Consider the following 20550-nt stretch of genomic DNA (forward strand, 5'->3'; position numbering starts at 1 on the left):
GATAGAATCAAGATCAAGTGAAGTGTTAGTACCACTTCATAACCTCCTGGTAAGATCACATTTGGAATACTGCATCCAGTTTTGGTCGCCACAATGTGAAAAAGATGTTGAGACTCTAGAAAGAGTGCAGAGAAGAGCAACAACCCAGTGATGCCCTCGACGTGATGTCCCGTTGCCTGGAAGCGGTACAGATTTGGATGGGGAAGAACAGGCTACGGCTCAACCCGGCCAAGACTGAGTGGCTTTATGTACCGGCATCTAGTTTAGTCCAAGAGGTTCCATCTTTGGTTATGGGAGGAGAGGTGTTATCTCCCGTTGATAGGGCATGCAATTTAGGCATCCTCCTGGATTCATGACTCAGTTTTGAAGATCATATTGGAGTCGTGGCCAGGGGGGCATTTGCCCAGGTTCGCCTGGTGCACCAGTTGCGCCCCTATCTGGACCGAGATGCCCTACGTACAGTCACTCACGCACTCATTACCTCCCATAGATAACTGCAATGCTCTCTACATGGGGCTGCCCTTGAAGACCACCCAGAGGCTCCAGCTGGTGCAGAATGCGGCCGCGCGGGTAGTGATGGGAGCATCCCGATACTCCCATATTACACCCCTCCTGCGTGAGCTGCATTGGTTACCGGTTGTCCTCTGGGTGAGATTTAAGGTGGTGGTACTTACCTTTAAAGCCCTACATGGCTTAGGCCCGGGATATTTGCAGGACCGTCTGCTGCCGGGAACGATCTCCCATCGCCCAGTACACTCACACAGAGAGGGCCTCCTCAGGGTACCGTCAGCTAGACAATGTCGGCTGGCGACCCCCAGGGGGAGGGCCTTCTCTGTGGGAGTGCCAGCCCTATGGAACTCCAGATGGCCCCGGATCTCCGGTCCTTTCGCCACGGCCTTAAAACACTTCTTTTCCATCAGGCTGACCTGGACTGACGACAGGGATTTTAAAATGTTTTTTTTAATTTTTAACTCCAATTTTAAATTATTCTATTGGGGCTGTTTATTTAATTCTTTTAAACTTTTGTATTGTTGTCTTTTATTGTTGTTAGCTGCCCTGAGTCCTTCGGGAGATAGGGTGGCATATAAGTCCCAATAATAAATAAATAAATAAATAAACAAAGATGATTAGGGGACTGGAGGATAAAACATATAAAGAACAGTTGCTGGAATTGGGTATGTCTAATTAAAAGAAGGACTAGGGATGACATGATAGCAGTGTTCCAATATCTCAGAGGTTGCCATCTGAAGGCAGGACAAGAAGCAATGGATGGAAACTAATCAAGGAGAGAAGCAACCTAGAACCAAGGAGAAATCTCCTGACAGAATAATTAATCAGTGAAACAACTTGCCTCCAGAAGTTGTGAATGCTCCAACACTGGAAGTTTTTAAGAAGAGATTGGACAACCATTTGTCTGAAATAGTATAGGATTTCTTGGGTTGGACTAGAAGAGCTCCAAGGTCCCTTCAAGCTCTGTTATTCTGTTCTGCAACTATTAAGTTTTATTAATGATCATCATTCTGGCTTTCAAGTGTATTGTCAGCCTTTTGAGGCAAACAAAGCCAAGGAACAGACAATGCAAAGGCTACTGGAACTTTATTACTATAAGTCACTCATGCCCTGGTCGTCTCTTGGATGGACTACTGCAACATACTCTACATGGGGCTACCCTTGAAGAGTATTTGAAAGTTACAACTAGTATAGAACACAGTGGTATGGAAAATTCTGGAGCCCCCTAGGGCAGGGGCTGACAACCTTGGCTCTTTTATGACTCGTGGACTTCAACCCCCAGAATTCCTGAGCCAGCATGGCTGGCTCAGGAATTCTGGGAGTTGAAGTCCACGAGTCATAAAAGAGCCAAGGTTACCTACCCCTGCCCTAGAGCATATATCACTGTTGTGTGAGTTGCACTGTTTGCCAGTTTCCTTCTAGGTCTAACTCAAGGTGTTTGGTTGAAGAAGCTTACTTCAGATCCCATCTGCCAAAGAATTTCAACTGGTGGGATCCAGGAGAAGAGCCTCTTTTTGCTATGGCCGCCAACTTTAGAATATTCTCTCGCTGGAAGTGAGATCAGCCCCTATATTCATAGCCTTCCGGAAGAGCCTTAAAATCTGGCTCTGCTGGCTGGCCTGGGCCCCCAATAGGAGCGCTCTAAATTGAGGGTTACTTACTACATGGAGTAGAAAAAACATCCTCACCTCCATTTTGCCTGTTCTTGGTTTTTAGTTTCTTATTTAATCTTCTTAATTTTGATTATTTTGATTACATTTTAACCTGTTTATCATTTTGTAAGCTGCCCAGAGTCACTGCAATAGTGAGATGGGCATCACATACTGTAAATGTTTGTTGAGAATGATTCAATTTTTGAAGACAAGATTGTAGGCATGAGTTGTGGAAGGATGGATTATTCTAAGAAGTCTGTACCTTGTTCTTCATCTCATGAAGCCTCTTCTGCTTTTGTGGTGAAATTTTGGCACAGGATTTTTATTCCCTGTTGATTGATAGGGGAAGAAACACATATGTCTGAAACTTTTGTTTTAGTGCTTTTGCTTTTATTTGTATGGCCGATATCTCTTCTCGGCAAAAAATCCATAGCAGTTAATAATATCTCTTGCATCCATCCTCAATGTTTTCATTTGCTTTCTCTTAATGGGTGCATACCGACACCACTTTGATATCCATATGCATTTTGTCAGTTGAGCAATGTATTTGTAGAGTCTTGATACAGAGAGTAACCTTAACCCAGGATCCACTCACATAATAAATTGTTTAAACGGCATAGTGATAACATGTGTCAAAACATTTACTGTATTAGTAATCACTATGCCACAACAGTCTATTGAAAATGATAATGCAGTTTGGCCAGAAGTTCAGGTTAGAAGAAGTCTATTGCCAAGAATAGTAAGAATAATCCTAATACCTAGTCATTTTCTTTAAATATATAACTAACAATGTCATTCTGTACTTTCTGGTAAAAGATATTAATAAATTGCAACTTTTCCTCAAATAGAAAAAACGTTATCTGAACTTGTTAACTAATCTAACTCTGCAAAAGTTCTCTAATGCAATGATTATCTTAATATTTAAAAGTTTGAGTTCCCCCATTATGATTATATCAATTTCACATCAATTTCTCTGGAGATGAATATAGTAGGAGACGTAATTGGATCGAACTCCCTCCACTTCAGCAATTGTAATGAAAAAATATCCAGATATTATTCTGATTTGTACTAGAATGACATATCCTTTTATTGGCAAACTATCTACAAGGTTTCACTTACATGCTGGATCAACAACAAAAATATGCTCTGATTTACTATTTAAAGAAACACTCAGGGACTCAAACAAGCTTTGCTGCACCCTGGAAAGGAAGGAACCAATTATGCTCACCAAATGTCTTAATGTGGGACAAAATTAATTCCTGGTGTCAAATGAGATAAGTCATTGCTGTTGACTGGTTAAATAGGAATTATGCAAATAATTCCCATTACTGTTTTCAGAAATGAACGGTAAGCCTGATAATCTGGGAAATTGCCAGCTATTAAATCTGATTAAATATTACATTATTAAATATTAAAACAGCTATTAAAGAGAGCTATTATAGTAGATTATTAAGGTATTGGATTAGGAGCAGGGAGATCAGGTTCTTGTCCATCGTCAGACATAGAATAAACTGATTAGATGACATTGGGCTAGTCACATCTCACAGGGTTGTTGTTATGTGGAATAACAAGAGAGGGGACCATTATGTGTGGCATTTTCAGCTCCTGAATTAAAGGGAAAGTATAAACACAGAATACAAATAAGTACATAAATACAACTGCTGTTGGGCTTCAGTATGTTTTAAGGTACTTTAAGGAATACAGACTATAGAATATGTAGTGGTATCTGGAAAAGGGCTTGGGAGGCTGGGAGAAGACATGCTCCATAAGGAATGGTCAGATAAGAGACAGCTGCGTTGTGGGTGGGACAAGAGAAGAGACTCTGCCTCAGTTCTCAGGCTGTAAAGGTAACAGTGGGAGAACAGTACTTACAGACTTGCCAACTTTCTGTTAATGTACCTTTACAACAAATTAGAATTAATTTATCTGGACATATTTCCTGTCTGGCTGATTACCTATTTAGTGATTTACTTTGTTTTCTGAATCAAAGTGTTTGAAGGTACAGTAGTGTTTGAAGGTACAGTTGGGTGAAAAAATAACTTTATAAGCAGTCCTTGCATTTATAACCATTGCAGTGATCCTGTGGTCATGCGATTGATATTTTGGGACAGGTGGGCATTTACAACCATTACAGTGTCCTGCAGTTGCATAATCACAATTTGCATACTTCACAACTGGCTTCTGACAAGCATAGTCAAGTAGGCAGTAAAATCACATGTTGCGGCCAGATGATGCCTCAACTTAACAACTTGCGATGATACACTTAATGATCTCAGAGGAAGTGGAATCATAAATCCATTGCAGTTACATGATGTTTTACTTAGCGTTAGAGTTTCTGGTCTCAAGTGTGGCAGCTAAACAAGGACTACCTGTAATAACAATGGCAATAACAATAATAAACCTGCCTAATGAAACCTGCATTACGTATTTCCTGAAAGGGAAGTAGCATTTCTCAAAATGTTAATCTGTGAAATACATTAGATGCAATGGAAAATAGGTCAGAATTTACTCATTATATAATGTGCAGGTCTTTGTCTTTTGGGATTTAGTACATTTTACTAATACTACAATATTTCAGAAGTTCAGTAATGTTAAAGCCATGTCCAGATTTAATAAAAGATATTCCAGGCAACAGAAGCCTTCCATAACTATTCCATAAAACATAACTCGTGGACTGACAGTTTATACATTTTATGGGAAAACTGGGCTATTTTTGTGTAGCTATAAGATTGCTATATCAAATATACACATTCATGAATGGATAGTATATCAGGCTAGTGCTGTATATGAGGATCTATCATTACATCTCTGTGGCAGTATAAAATTGTGTGCTATAAGATATGCAGTGGTCAGTTTCCTAAGACCACCATAATTAGACCACTATAATAAGAAATAATAGAAAACAAGCCAGATTCAGGAGACCAGTTCCTCAAACTGAAGTGCAATTTTTAGATTTATAAAGTCAGCTGTAATTCCCATTAAATCCTTGGGCCACCTCACTAAGTGCTATATCAGCTGGCAGAATATGTAATGCCTTTGTATTCAATGATAACATAATTCAGCCTTAAAATTCACCAGCAGACATCTTGTGGAGTAGGAGATAAGGAAATCTTGGCATCGGTACCATAATTGAAAACCAACAAGGCAGAAATTGTAAGTCAGAGGGGAAAACTGAGGTGATTATACAGCTGGTAAGGCAGATGAGAAGAAAAGAATGGTACTGGTGGATTCAAGAAAAGCTAGGAACTTCTGAAGGCAAAGCCATGGGGTAGGGAATACGCCATGCTGTCCTGTGCAGAAATGGTTTTATTATAGGAACCCAAAGCTGTGTAGGGAATGGCAAGAAAGAGCAAAGAAAGAGCAAACAGCCGATAACATAAAAGGTAAAGGTGCTAGTCGTTTCCGACTCTAGGGGCCAGTGCTCATCTCCGTTTCAAAGTCAAAGAGCCAGCGCTTGTCCGAGGATGTCTCCGTGGTCATGTGGGCGGCATGACTAGATGCCAAAGGCGCACAGAACGCTGTTACCTTCCCACCGTAGTGGTCCCTATTTTTCTACTTGCATTTTTACGTGCTTTCGAACTGCTAGGTTGGCAGAAGCTGGGACGAGTAACAGGCGCTCACCCTGTTACGCGGCACTCAGGATTCGACCCGGCAAACTGCCGACCTTCTGATCGACAGGCTCAGCGTCCTAACCCACTGAGCCACCACATCCCTAATAACATACTCAGGCCCAAAGAGATCTACAGTTAGTCCTGGACTTACAACAGTTCATTTTGTGACTGTTCAAAGTTACAATGGCACTGAAAAAAGTGACTTATGACCATTTTTCACACTTATGACCACTGCAGCATCCCCACAGTTACGTGATCAAAATTAAAATGCTTGGCATCTGGTTCATATTTATGAAGGTGGCAGTGTCCCAGGGTCACATGATCGTCTTCTGCGACTTTCTGACAAGCAAAGTCAATGGGGAAACAAGATTCACTTAACAACTATATTACTAACTTAACAACGCAATGATTCACTTAACTTCTATGGCAAGAAAGGTCATAAAATGGGGCAAAACTCACTTAACAAATGTCTCGCAACATAAATTTTAAATTGAGGATTACCTATATAATATTTTCACAGTTGCAATGGCTCAAAAAGTTATTGCGTTCCTCTATTATTGATTACATTGAGATTTGGTAGTAGTTTGTAGAACCTAATTCTAGTCAATCAGAAGCAAGTAGTATTTTTATAAACATATTCAAACTGTTTTCTTTTCTACCCATATGGCAAAAGAAAAAAGAAAAGAAGCAATGCCTCCTAGTTTAAAAGAATACATTGGTTGAATTCTAATATATTACAGCCACAGGATAAATCTGAGACTAAATGCATTATGTAAAGCAGCCATCAACCTGAAGTAGGACTTGCTCACTTACATCTCATCACAATACAAGCATGCCCTTATTTACAGCCAGTGAGATTGCCATCTCATCCCCAGTCCATGAATTAGACAGCTTTAAGTCAACCTTAGTTGTACTGGGGCTAAAATAGTGTTTTCCCCTACTGGTGCTTATATAAAGTTTTTTTCCCAACAGTATCCAAGCACAGTCGCAACATGCATGGACTATTGCGGGAATTATATTTCTGCGTCACTCTATGTCCGAGAAAGTATGTATGTGTTTGTTCAGAGACAGTTGAATAGCTTTTGCATTTATACATCTCTGAATGTTAACGCTCTGGCTGGGAGGGCACTAAAACAATGAAATATAGAAAACTTCCCAACAGGAAGTTGGATCCACCAATTAGCATGCAGAACATACGTCTCCACATAACATGTAGTTGTTCTGTACCAGCCTGCTACCGGCCCTGCAGAAAAGGCAGGGACAACCCCTTTTACAAGAAGGCAAGAGGCTGGAATTACGCCTGCCAAATTTATTGCTACAAAAACAAATAGAACAAGATACGAACCAAGAAACAGGAGCTTTTCAAGCGGTTGCCTTCAGCAAACCAGCCCTCCCACGCATTCCCCCTTAAATACAGTTCAGGGCGTGGCTTCTCTCTGCCTCCTTCCGAGGAGCCCCATTGCCTTCCTCTGTTTACTCCTGATTGACTGCCTCCTGCGTCGGGCGTCCTTGAACAGGGCCAGCTGTGGGTCATCTTCATCCACGCTGTCAGGCTCACAGCTGGGTCTGCGTCGTGACCAGATGAGAGGGGCCTGGCTGAGGGCTCTCATCAAGCTGTCCAATCCCCTCAGCAAGCTCTTCAACACCCCCCTCTTCCTCCTCCTCTGAGTCGTCCGACCCAACTGCCGAACCCACAGGCTGACCCTGAATCACAACAGTAGTTCAGATTTGGAGGTGTACGCACCAGCCCGTCTGTAACCATCTGCAACCTACACTTACTCATCTATTCCTTCACAGTGTTAGTATGCATTGACACCTACGTGTAGTTGTGGACAGGTCTAAGTTATGGTTCCCCTCTCATTGTATAAGCAAAGATTGGAATCACAGCAGTACATACTGGTTGATTCAGACTAATAAAGGCATCTGCCCACTTGTCCAGTTTCAGATAAGCCTCCAATGCCACAATTTTGTTATTCTCTCTATAAATACCTGGATACAGCATTGCTGTGCTGTGCTGTGTCATGCTCTGCTGTGCTGGTGGTTTTTCAGAATTATGCAATAGCATTAAACTCTATATATTTTAACTCTATAGCTCCTAACAGTTTAGCAAAAAGTTGAAATAGCAGGGGAATATCAGGGCCAATCTATTCTTGCCCATTATTGCTTCCTTAACAGAATATAGAGAAATCTGAAAACTGCCTGGGATTGCATGGGATGGGGAGGGAAGTGCCGGAATGATGTGACAAATGACAACACTAATAACATCACTTGATTCAGTTAATGACAGCAACTGGAAGTGCTGGAACTGCCATCATTAAGCAGTGCCTTCATATGACTTTGCATCATATAACCACATCACTTAGCAACAGAAATCCCCATCCCAGTTGCCATCCTTAAACAGGGACTACCTGTACTTTGATTGTAATGCAACCGCCAGGGGGATCACAGTCTGGAGAATAGTGAGAGAAATCTTACATTGCGGTATCCTCATCTCAATGAAGTCAATGTTCATATGTATTTCCCTTTCTTTCTTTTTTGAAAGCTTCCTGCCTTGGCTCAGAAATTCTAATCTGCTTCGTCCCTTGCTAGCACAGCATTATGAGATAGAGTGTGCTTCAGAGAAGATGTCTCATGATTAATAGTTTATAAGAAGAGAGATAAATATTAAGTTTCCTTCCCCACCCCAAAGATTAAAAATGATTACTTTACCTGAATTAGAAAGACTTTCTTTTGCTCTCCAGAGAAACTGATCTTTTGATAATGAAAAAAAGCTATTACAAATCTGTAAACAAAACAAAATAACATATTTTTATTTATCAGTAGCTTAGTATCAAGTCTATTCACATTCGGGGGGGAAAAGTATGCAATACCACTCCTAAAGCACATTACCATTTGGAAGCTTTTGTGTATTAAGCATAAACAGGATCAGACCGAAAGACAGCATGCTGCTGAGAAATAAAATGAGTGAAGTATTACTTCTTTCCCCGCCCCCCCAGAGCCAATTTTGTCAGAAAAGGAAATTTGTATACTGATGACTTCAAAGGAAGTGTAAAGATTAAATAACATACTGCTATCAAGCGATAGGTTTAAACACCCTGAAATGGAAATGTTTCCACAGTAATGAAGGCAAAATATTTGAAATGCTTGGCAGTTCTCTAGAAAGTTTAAGGAAGTTTGTAACTGCATGCAGATGAAGCTCATAGTGTAAAAAATGGCCCATTCATTTATTCCCATTTCTCGCTAGATATTACGAAGGTAAAATTTGCTATGCTAACCAAATATCTGTCTCAGTAATATCTACTGAGTTAGCATGAATCACGATTTAGGTGAATTTTAAATTGAAGAGTATCAAAGCCCTTGGACTATACAGATACTGTAGAAAACATTGCTTTTGCCAGAACAATCTGTAAACTAATTAATATTCAGAAATAACAGACAGTATTGGGCTAAATGGACCTGCTATCTGACTTGACCAAGGGATATCTTTATTGTGGAATGCTAAATTTAGTATACATTGTTGAACTGGAATGCACGAGCAATCCAAAAGTTTCTGGTTATATTTATGGGCAAAGCAAGAAATATTATTTTATCTGCTTATGCATTGTAATGCTTATATTCTGTGAGCAAGTATTGTGTAAGAATAAAATCAAAGTATAAACACGCTTTTGTTAAAATTTATTAGCCCAAGGCTAACGTGGCAATCATACTGTTACTATGACAATGAACCTACAAGCTGACTTTTTAAAAAAAAACTGAATAGGTTTATTGTTGATTGTAGAATGACTAATGTTGGTAGCTGAGGCAGCAAAACGCAGAATGGAATAAGGGTTTCAGTTCAAGAAAACACTTGATAGGAGAAGATCTGAAGATCAGGGTCAGTGGTGAAGAAAGGAGAACTGTTAGTAGTGGGAAAGCTTCAAGCAGGCATCAGAAAGCTTCAATCAATGTCTGACCATATCAAGTATCCTTGAAATTATAAAATAATCCATCTCAAGGAAAAAGCTATTGAGAGTTATTTAGCTGCGAAATTGTTGAAATAGATCTATATGGTGGCAAAAAAAAATCAGGTCAGGTAGTGCCTTTTCAAATCAAGACTTTTTATTAAAAGGCATAAGCTTTTGTGAGCTGCACTTCACTTCATAAAATAGATAAAATAGCTAGACTGATATACAGTAGGATTTAAATTGGGGGGCGAGGAGATTGGAGAGCGAAGGGAAGATAGGTTGGTTATTTAGATTCAGGTTACATATGAGGCAAGTATAATCTACTAGAGCCTTTTTGATTAGTTGGAAAGACTTTCTCACATGTTGAAATAGAACAACTTTATTGCAATCATTAACCAGTACAAGAAAACCCGTAGGCAAATATCCAAAACTGAATTGGCAATATCAGAATAATTCAGAAAAATACATGGAAAGAAATACGGCTAAAAATAATATTTAAAGCAAAACCTGCTAAAATAATTGCTTAGGCTACCTGCATGCAACAAAAGAGTGCGATTAAAATTAGGACTCTGGACAGCGTAAGCTTTAAAATGGTAACCTAAAATAGAAAAGAAAAAAAAGTAGGCTTCTAGTTGCAATTTAAGATACTGGTTATCACCTATAAAGCCACACAGCATGGAGCCAGGCTTTTTGCAGGAGCATCACAGCAGATCTTGCAGAGAAGGTTTCAGACTCCAATAACTGAGAAAGACAAGTAGAAGCTCTTCTAAATAGTTTCCTTTATTGCTCTTCGCCTATAGACAGATTTCTTACCAAACTAAAACAGTCTACTTGCACCATTAAACATATATACTGTGAGCCATGGTGGTGCAGTGGTTAGTATGCAGTACTGCAGACTGTAATCTCAAAGACTGGCCAAAGATATTGATTAAAAAAACCTCCAAAGCATAAGAATTCCAAATTTGTCACTCTGAATGGAGCTGACCTTCAGAAAGCTGGAAATATAAGTGGCATGCCTGTGTCATAGATAAAATGAATTTTTCAGAAGAGTTGACTGTTTTGCAGCTTATATAATGTTATCCTCATGAAGCTCTTTTAAGAATTTGACTTGAATATATAAAATACTTTTTTGTAAATAATTTTTGACTGGTTACAAAAAGGCTTTTTTTGAAAGTCTAAATTTTATGGATATCATCTTCCAATTACATTTCAAGGATATTTTTTACTTTACTTTTACTTTGTAAAGGTTTCTTTTCGTGAACAAATGAGTTTATTTTGGTATTAGTATCATGACTAATATTTTCTTTCTTCCACAATAATTCAATTATTGTAATAATGGTATTGACTGTATTGTGAATTTCTGGTATGATGGCTGAACATTAATGTCTTTGTGCATGTTATCTACAGTAAATAGCCATAAACAGTACATTATATGATCAACAGTCACCCATCAACATTGCTATGGAATCTGATGCAATCATTGCCCTAGAAACACAACTTAACAGTAGTTCTGTTTCTGAACTCTATCTAGTCATTCTTATATCTTGTTTAATGTTACTGATCTAAAATAAGTCAAAAAGGAAAAAGCATTAGATACTTCATTTAGATTTCCAACTGTTTTTTATCTCAGAGATAACGTCTTTTGCTTAGAATAAAATGGTAGAATTGTCTAATTTTGATATGAATGAAGATGCTTCGGTTCTTTCATCTTTTGGGCCTTTTTGCATATTTAGCGGTTTATGACGGGGTCCCCAAACCCCAGTCTGTCGACTGGTACTGGGCCCAGTGGCGTAGCTTGGGGGGTGCAGGGGGGGGCAACTACACCAGGCGCAACATCTGGGGGGGCGCATTAGATGCATTTTACTTTAATTACATCAGTATTTTCATAACAAACAATACATGTGCTTAGGGGGTAAGGGTTTCTTTAACTAATCTAGTGGAAGAGACTCGAGTGCTAAAATCCACGGGTTAGGGGGCGCAAATTACTTGCCTTGCCCCGGGTGCTGACAACCCACGCTACGCCACTGACTGTGCCGCAGCATGCCAGCAACCGGTCTGCACAAACAAGCAAAGCCCCATCCACGGGATGCAGGCAGCACACAAAACCACACACTCTCCAGCCCATGGGAAAACCTCTCTCCATGGAAGCAGCCCCTGGTGCCCAAAGGGTTGGGGACCTCTGGATTACGACATTTGTGATTCTATATTTTTAAGTCAGCAAAACACATTATAAATTATTATTGTAATTCAAGAATTATTTTATGTTTAAGCAGATGTTTTGATGTGTTTTAAGTTGGCATCAAAAAATGTTGCTGCTAGGCTGTAAAGAATTTGTGTTTTCTAGGGCTCAGCAAAACTGGACACAAAATATGCTGTCTTTGAGGAGAAAATTAATCATTTTTAATTAATTGGGATTTTTAAAAACATTTAATTTACTTAAATGGTCTTTATTCATACAAAGATCTGCCACTAAGCTAGGGTTACCAAATCTGGCTTGCAAAATGGCAGCAAAGTAATACAGAAAACAATGGCTGCTTGCTACCATCTAGTGGTTGTATACATTTTTGCAGTGCAGTTCTGGTAGTTCTACTATACTGTACGCTCAACTCCAGAGTATATAGAGGAGAACTAGGACTACTCTTCAATGCTTTGATTTTTTTAATTAGCAATGGGATGCAATAAATTATAGAAATTATTGCAGCTTGGATTTGTGTTGTTCAAGTGGCACAGAAAACACTCAGAGGCTTTTAAACCAATCTTTTATGAAATAATTGTTTAAATATAAGCAATAATTCCCTGCATTAAGAAAATCCAAGATCTCAACTTTGATATGTATCTAAACAAAATGTCCATGGAAATTCTCAGTCATCCAGGTCATCGTTATCTCAAAGATGCTTTTTCACGAGGCAACTGGAGTTTCTTGTTTTTCTTTGAAGATGTTTCACTTCTCATCCAAGAAGCTTCTTCAGCTCTGATTGGGTGGTTGATTCCCCACCATCCAGTCAGAGCTGAAAAAGCTTCTTGGATGAGAAATGAAACGTCTTCAAAAAAACCCCCAAGAAAGTCCAGTTACCTCACGAAAAAACATATTTAGGATATCTAAACAAAACTAACATAAAGATGATGCATTTTATAATTCAGATAGATCTCTTATTTTACATGCTGAGAGGAAAAATTATTTCTCTGACATTAAAATAATAAGTGTCTTATCATCAACTGATGCATATTACAAGAAACTGAAAAGAATTGTGTTCACCAACATTGCCTCTATAAAGGTACCTCTTCCTTGCTCTAGCATTTTGGAAAAAAAGTGATCTTCTTTTTTTCTTCTTTCTTAGCAATAATTAAGCAACATGCAAAGTCACCCTTTAGGCATCCATATTAAAGCCAGTATGCATAAAATTAATTATTCTCATGAGTGCTTAGAGCTCTAGCATATGCTCCATTTTAGGGGAACAGCAGATCTACAAGCACAATGTAATGTATATGTGGCAAGTATGCTACTTCTGTTAGGTAGCTTTTGAATACAGAAGCATTCAAAGGGTTCACAGAACAATAAGTAATTGCTTAGTTAAGGGTAAACCTTCTTTTATAATTTCTGAAGAGAGATAAATATAGCTAGAATGCAACTGCATTTCTGAAACTGTTACAAAGACAACAAGAGCACCTTTTCTATATAAGCCATGTATTTAATAAGTTGTTTAAATCACAGAACCAAAGGGATGGAAGGGAATAAGATTTTTAATTACTGGAGTAATTATTTCCATTCTTGTTAAAAATAGTAATCTCGACAATCTTCTCTCAGACATTTTTATGTACAATGTTTGTTGATAGCTGCAAAGAAAAAAATAATATATTTCCAAAGATTCTGATTGGATTTATAGCTCAGAGAATTTTCAGTTTGTTGTTTCCTCCTTCATGACTTTGAAAGCCTCTTTCTCCCCCATCAAATATATTTAGTGAAAGAAGAAAGTAGTTTCTAAACAAAACACAGCTTTTTCATTTGCTTCATTTTTACTATGAAAAGATTGCTCCAAGATTAAAGGATGCCAAAGTTTCCTGAGCAGCTAGAAATTCTCAGAGTAAGAAAGTAGTCCATGTAAACTAGCAACTTCCGCTTTTAAAAAATAGCATGATTTGGAATTCAAGGAAGATATATGTTTGGGAATCAGCCTTAATGGCCTAAGATGTTGAACTTTATAATGGCTAATATTCTTGAGTTACAATAGGAGCTTAATTTCAGTTGTGTTCTGCCAAAATTCTAGAAAGCTTAAAGCAGTTCATGCTTGCCTTGGGAAAACTTTGCAAAACAATTTACATTATGTTTATTCAAAGATTTCTTATACTGAAATCAACAGAACATGGGAGCAAGTTGCACTGTTTGTAGTTACAGATACTGGAATGTCAGGGTTGGAAATATTTAGGAGGAAAATGTAATTTGACTGTATGGCCTAGAAAATGAAGTAGGAGAATAATTTAATTTCTGGCAATCCAATTTTTCCTTCATTGCTAACAGTCTTCCAACAACCAGAATGATGCTTACATATTTGGACAAAACCAGATAGAATGCACAGAAATTAGACTTGTTGCTACAAAGAGATAAAGTGCTCAATTATAACAGCAAAGATGTGGGCAGTTGCTCATGCACAAATTCCATGTTAAATTAAAGTTAAGTAAAGCTAACCAGTTTCCATGATATGGAGCACATGCTTGCCATTTCAAGGAGAACATGAAACTACTGTTTCAAAGTCCATTGATTGAGAATCAGTGTAATGAGGTTGTTAAGAAAACAAACTGAAAGTTAGAAAAAATGTTGGAAATTTCAGGGGAAGCGGAGAGGAGACACAAGAGCTGATAAAGTAACATAGGAAATAATTTCAGACAGCTAGTTAGAAGCTTGGGTGTGTGTGTGAAAGCCCTAATAAGCAGGCATATACATAGAATGAAGGCTACTGCTAAGCTTGTAAGCCGCCCTGAGTCTTCGGAGAAGGGCGGGATATAAATGGAATTAAAATAAATAAATAAATAAATATAAGAAGGATACATCTGTAAAGACAATTAAGATGGAAGCAAACAGAATAACAAGGAAAGTCTTCTAAAAGATATCTGATCAAAAAGAGAAGTGCTAATCTCAAACTGATTTGCCAAAGATGCTAACTGACAAATAGTGATTCCAAGAAGATCAAATGAAGATCTTTACAGTAAAGAATACTGTAATGTATTGGGCTTGCTTGTAACACCACGTGGTAATGGCTGGTAGGCTGTTTAAGCTGGGAGCTAGCTAACGGCTCCCAGCACCTCAGACAACTCGTCTCCAGCGTTGCTATTGGCTGCCCCTAGGCGGCAATAGGTTGCTTCAAACCTATTGGCTGCCGCCTAGGGGCCAGGGGTATAAAGTGCTGCAGCTGCAGCCCAGTTCTCTAGTTCAGATCCTGCAAGAAATAAACCATGCTCTTTTCTGAACTCACTCACCTCATCTTCATTCCTGCGCAACGAACCCAGTACACAACAAATACAATAAAGATACTGAAGAAGTAGATAGCTTTTGCCTTTTACTATTAATATTAAAGGAATCAGCAGCCAAGAAATATGCTGCTGACTAGCACTTGGTAGAGTGGTAATGAAGGGTTAGAAAAGATATTCCAATGCTAGGATGTGTCCCTACCTGTCAAAATCAGAATCATGCAGACACTGAACTTTCCCTGAGACACTCCATGGAAGTAAAAGCAGGATTATGAAGAAGAAGAATAGAAATATTGTTGATGCTTTCAACTTTGGTATTGGAGAAGATTATTGAGAATATCATGGATAATCAAGGGAAAAAAAGTCCATCAATCTAACAACCCATACAATAGTTTCTATTGGAGGCACAAATCACCAGGCTCAATTGATCATACTTCAAACAATTATGCAAACACCTAACTCTCTGGAGAAATCTATAATGCTGGAGAAAAAGGTGATGACGAGCAATAAGATGGAAGAACTCAATTAGGGGAGGGGATTGGTGCATTGTTGGAAGACCTGAAGGATCAGACTGCGGCATCTATGTGATTGCTAAAAGTCGACACTGACTTGATGGCATATAGTCAATCAATCGATGACTACAATCCAGGAAACGCATGCTCCATATTGTTTCCTGTTGTCACTATCACAAAGAGACGAAAAAGACAGTCTTAGTACTTTTACCTCCTACATGTCTGCTCTAGCTAAGTTATTTATGAGGACTGATGTAAGGATGGCACAATCTTAAGTAAGTTGCATAGATCTGATTGCGACGGCAGTCAGACTATGTGCAGACTATCAAGTTACCTCAAGATACCTTGCAAGGAAATTCTGTTATGCTTCTGGCAATGTGCAGGAAACTGTTGACCTCTTTACATAGAGATACGTTTTATGGCCTTCAACTGGATTTCCAACTAAAAGTGCTAATGGGCTGCCTGCTACAAGAAGCCACAAAGCACCTGGACTTTGATCAGATTTGTCTCCCATGCCCCTGCCTGCCAAGGTGAATATTGAAATCCCTATTATGGTCAAGGGGAGAAGAGATTGTACCTTAATACATTAAACACTGAAAGAAAAGGAAATGACAAGCCTATGCTTAGAATGCTTAAATAAATAAGCGCAGAGGAAAGGGGTGGTGTAAATAAAGATCACCCTCAAAACAAAGAACCAAGCTATTTGACTGCTGTTTTAAAACATTCTGGCTCATTTTAAAGACATTCTCTGCATTTTTAAGATGACAAGCAAGCTCTGCCATGGCTAATCAGCTGTACTCCTTATTTAAAGGCAATAACCCTTAACAACAACACATTTTTTTTACACTACAGACAGAAGGGAACATCTCAGTCCTGTCCTTTGATCAATATTACAAGCACGGAAGTTGGCCCCAGGCACCAACTAAAATGAACTGGGAGGCAAAATTGCCAGCTGGGGTTCCTCTACTTGTTCAGTGTGCTGTGTTTTCCAGAGATCAGAATTTAAGCTATCAGTAGCAGTGATTTTCTCTCTCAGGACAAACGTATATGTAAGCTGTAGTATTTAAGTTGCAAGTCCACCTACATTCAGTTGAATATTTACACATAAACTGAAATATCGCAAACAATTAACTTTCTATTTTTTTAAAAAAAATACATTTACGTTAAGAGAGAAACTGTTCTAGAGTACTATAAAGCTATAACTTTTAATTATTCTGTAAATTGGATCAATTTAACAGTAAAGGAGTCCTTGCCGATTTTTACTCCAGTAGTTGTTGCTGACTATAGGGGGTGGTGCTCATCTCCATTTCAAGGCCATTGAGCCAGTACTGCCCAAAGACATTTCTGCAGCCTTGTGGCCAGCATGATGTCACAGAGCACTGTTATCTTCCCACCGAAGTGATAGCTATTTATCTACTTGCATTTGCATGCTTTCAAACTGCTAGGTTGGCAGGAGCTGGGGCGAGGATCGGAGCTCACTCCATTGCATGACACTTGAGTCTCTAACCTGGGCTGTTGGCTTTCCAGCTGAAAAGCTCAGCATCTTAACCACTGAACCAACACACTGCCCAATTGAATATAACAGTACATTTTTCATAATTCTTGGCACTAAGAATTATTTAGAACAAATATTTGAAAATATAAATTATGTTTCTAAATAAACATTCTTTAATAAATCAGGTGACTTATGATGATGATAACTTTATTGTCACTTTGAATGTACACCAATCAGCATACATCAAAATGAAATTTCGTTGCATAAAGCTCTCAAAGGGTCACCACCTCCGATATATACTCCTTGTTCGGGGCCCGCTCAAATTTCACATTGTCCATTTTAGTCTCTAGGGAGTGAACGATGGCAAACAGGACAGATGGAAATGGGGCTCCATGAGGATTAGCCCTCAAATTTGCTTGTATTCTGACAACCTCGCCTTCTTTCCTTTTTCTGATGCTGACTCTTCCACCTTTTCCTTAAAGAGGCCTTGCTTCTTTTCGCCCCTGGAGCACGCTGCTGCCACCGCCACCAACTCCTCCAAAATATAATAGAGTCTTACTTTTATATTTGGTTTCTCCAATTCTTATTCTAAAAGATACATTTTATAAGATCAGCCCTGTAGCTGTGGGATAGAAAAGTAATTTAACAGAGCAGAAATGTTCCCCTCCCTCTAACTATATACAGGAACCAAGCTTATAAATACATTCTTGGTTCTATTTTCTCATGAGAAGATGCAATCTGAGAAACACTTTGTTCCTTTTGCACAGTGAACACATCTGTCATCCCTGAATGTGTCTTGCATGTCCTACATACTCAACATCCTACCAACAAAACTAGAGGACATTAAGTTAACTGTATGATATCCTGAAATATTGTCAGTGGCATATGATGCATTCATAATGCCATGGCATGGTGCTAATGTTTTGCTTAGTGCCCCTGTGTTTGTCTCCTTGGATATACAGTATGTGAAAAATGAAGTATAATGAGACCCATTCAAAGCAGGCTATAGATGCAAAAAGATTTCTTTGGGAGGTTTTCAGCTTATGCAGTGCATTAAAAGTTATCAGAATGATTTATGAAGACACAAGATAAGGTTCAAACAACCAAAAAAAAGTGGATAAGGAAATGGCATTCTGATAGAATAGTTCCTTAAATGTGAGAAAAGTTCCAAGAAAAGATTGGCCAAGCTGAATTGACTGCTCAAGTCTTGTTATTAGATATACAAGGGCACTGTAGACCTTTGGAGATATCATATAGAATGATATCATGCACAATGGCTATCCTACCTCAATTCTTCTGGAAGCCAAGCGTAAAGTGACCAATTGGACGTTGAGTTGGGTTGTTATGCATGCATATTTTAGTGATGGGGGGATGGCATGAATTGCAAGTATGCATTTGTTTCTGAATCTCTAAATTTGAAAGAAGAACAAATAGCAACGGAGATATCATAAAGACATTGTTTATGGCAGTGGTAGCTGTTTCAGCTCTGCAGTGAAGAATAGATGTTCTTACCAGTGAGAAGATCAGGCCATTCTTCCATTCCTTATAGAAAAAGGATAGTCATGCAACTATGACACTTTCTAAAAATATTTGTCAAGCTATGAAAATCCTTGCTTTAGAACTGCCATGCTGCTTCTAGCTTACTACCATCCGGGGGAAAGCGGGAGAAGGTTTGGAGTTCACAGGTGGTTGCTATCAATATGAGAGCCAAGATCATGAAGAGATGTTTTGGCGAATAGAGATTTTCTTCTCATAACAAACGTTTGAAGACTAATTGGACAATGTGACTTGAACTGTCAGAGGGGAGGGAAGGTTTTACTCTTTTAATTAACTTTTTCCCGCCATATTGCCAGAGCTGGTATTCTTTCTACCATACCACTATGCTTTGCTTGATAAAGCTTTACATTAGAGATCACAATGTCTCTGGTAAAATTACTTTGTTGGGCTTTGATATTATTTTTTTAAAACATGACATTATTCCTAAAATATTTCCTTTATATGTTGCACATTTCCCTATTTCTACAGAGTATTTTTCAATTAGCCTTGAAATGAAAAATATTCTCATACCATTATTTCTATCCAAACCATGTTTATGTACCTGAGCCCTTATTATTGCATTGTTTCAGTACATTATTGTTAAAATTAAATGAATGTTAAATATTATAAAATTAGTCAGTGCTAACTAACTTCTGTCCTGTTTCTAAATCAGACTTTTTTCCCCCAACCGGAAAGAAGTGTTCTGGATTGCCTCTTAAATTTCATAGCCAGAGAGTCAACAGGATGTTATGTGTTCCACAAAATGCTAACATTCTGCAAATAGCACTGATCAGGAAAAAATGGAGAACAGCTAGATAAGAACCTTATCCAGTGTCTTGAATAATTTATTGCATGTACCATGACAAACTGTTCAAATTTCACCAGAGTTTACTTTATAAAAGACAACTGACTGCCTCTTGGAGTGACCTGCAGATTACAAATACTGTACAGTTCAGAATAATGTGTTTATCTACTTGACATTTTAATCTTTAAATCTCCTTTTCTTTTAACCTTTACAAAGAAGATTGGTTTTGGAAGATAGTAACCTCATTTGAACATGAGGTGAAATGTAGTACTTAAGAGTATTCTGTATATTAAACACACTTTACATAAGATTAAAAAACTTCCACATAAATTCTAGTACCATTAGGACAACAGTGACATTCATAGCAAAAAAAAAATCATGGCAATTGCAGATTCTTAATGTAGGCATTGGGCTCCATGTATTTATTACATTTCTGAAGCCTCAGCATGTTTCTTTCTAGTCTTATACTTCTAGTCTTATAACTTTGGTCACTTAAATTTGATCAGTAAACCAAAATAGATATTTTCCCCAGCTTCTAAATAGCTTTAAAGCTTAGGGGTATCAAGAGAAATTGAACAGTAATATTCACTTTTATTTTCTCACAGGTAATGTGAATCATAAAGAGCTCTACTAAATGGCAGAACTGGGAGAAAAAGGTTAGGAAGGTACAGAATTGAAAAAGAAAAGATGGTTAGGAAGGGCATCACCTCCCTAAAAAAAGACAACATTTTCCACAGAAGATATTGCCACTGAAAATCTGGTAAGGAATGCTATGTGTTTCTCCCATAACCTCACATACTGGAAAAAGAGCTAGTATAGTGTAGTGATTTAGGTAGTCAACTAACAGCAAGGAGACCAGGTTGAAGTTCAACAGAAGCTCACTGGATACTCTTAGATGGTACTCTTAGATGGTACTCTTAGATGGTACCGCCCCAGGCGCTTAATGGACCCTGACGGGTCGGACCGGTTTGGACTCCAGCTGGGCAGAGTCTGACGATCAGGACACGGGCGGTCTTGTCAAT

The 20550-nt window shown here is 38.5% G+C and overlaps 2 protein-coding genes across 2 annotated transcripts in view; both read right to left on the reverse strand.

Annotated features, from left to right (window-relative positions):
- Nucleotides 1-20550, reverse strand: part of LOC310640792 ((E2-independent) E3 ubiquitin-conjugating enzyme FATS) — a gene marked incomplete at its 5' end in the record, with an annotated part of 188339 nt that overhangs the window by 145796 nt on the left and 21993 nt on the right. The gene's annotated exons all lie outside the window — the stretch shown is intronic.
- Nucleotides 1-20550, reverse strand: part of LOC310641657 (uncharacterized protein) — a gene marked incomplete at its 5' end in the record, with an annotated part of 38359 nt that overhangs the window by 14684 nt on the left and 3125 nt on the right. The window contains one exon of the mRNA XM_083364894.1: nucleotides 8483-8555. Coding sequence (XP_083221020.1) covers nucleotides 8483-8555 — 73 coding nt within the window. The remainder of the gene's footprint in view (nucleotides 1-8482; nucleotides 8556-20550) is intronic.

This window comes from Vipera ursinii, assembly GCF_947247035.1.
Source record: "Vipera ursinii genome assembly, chromosome: 5".
Lineage (NCBI taxonomy): Eukaryota > Metazoa > Chordata > Lepidosauria > Squamata > Viperidae > Vipera > Vipera ursinii.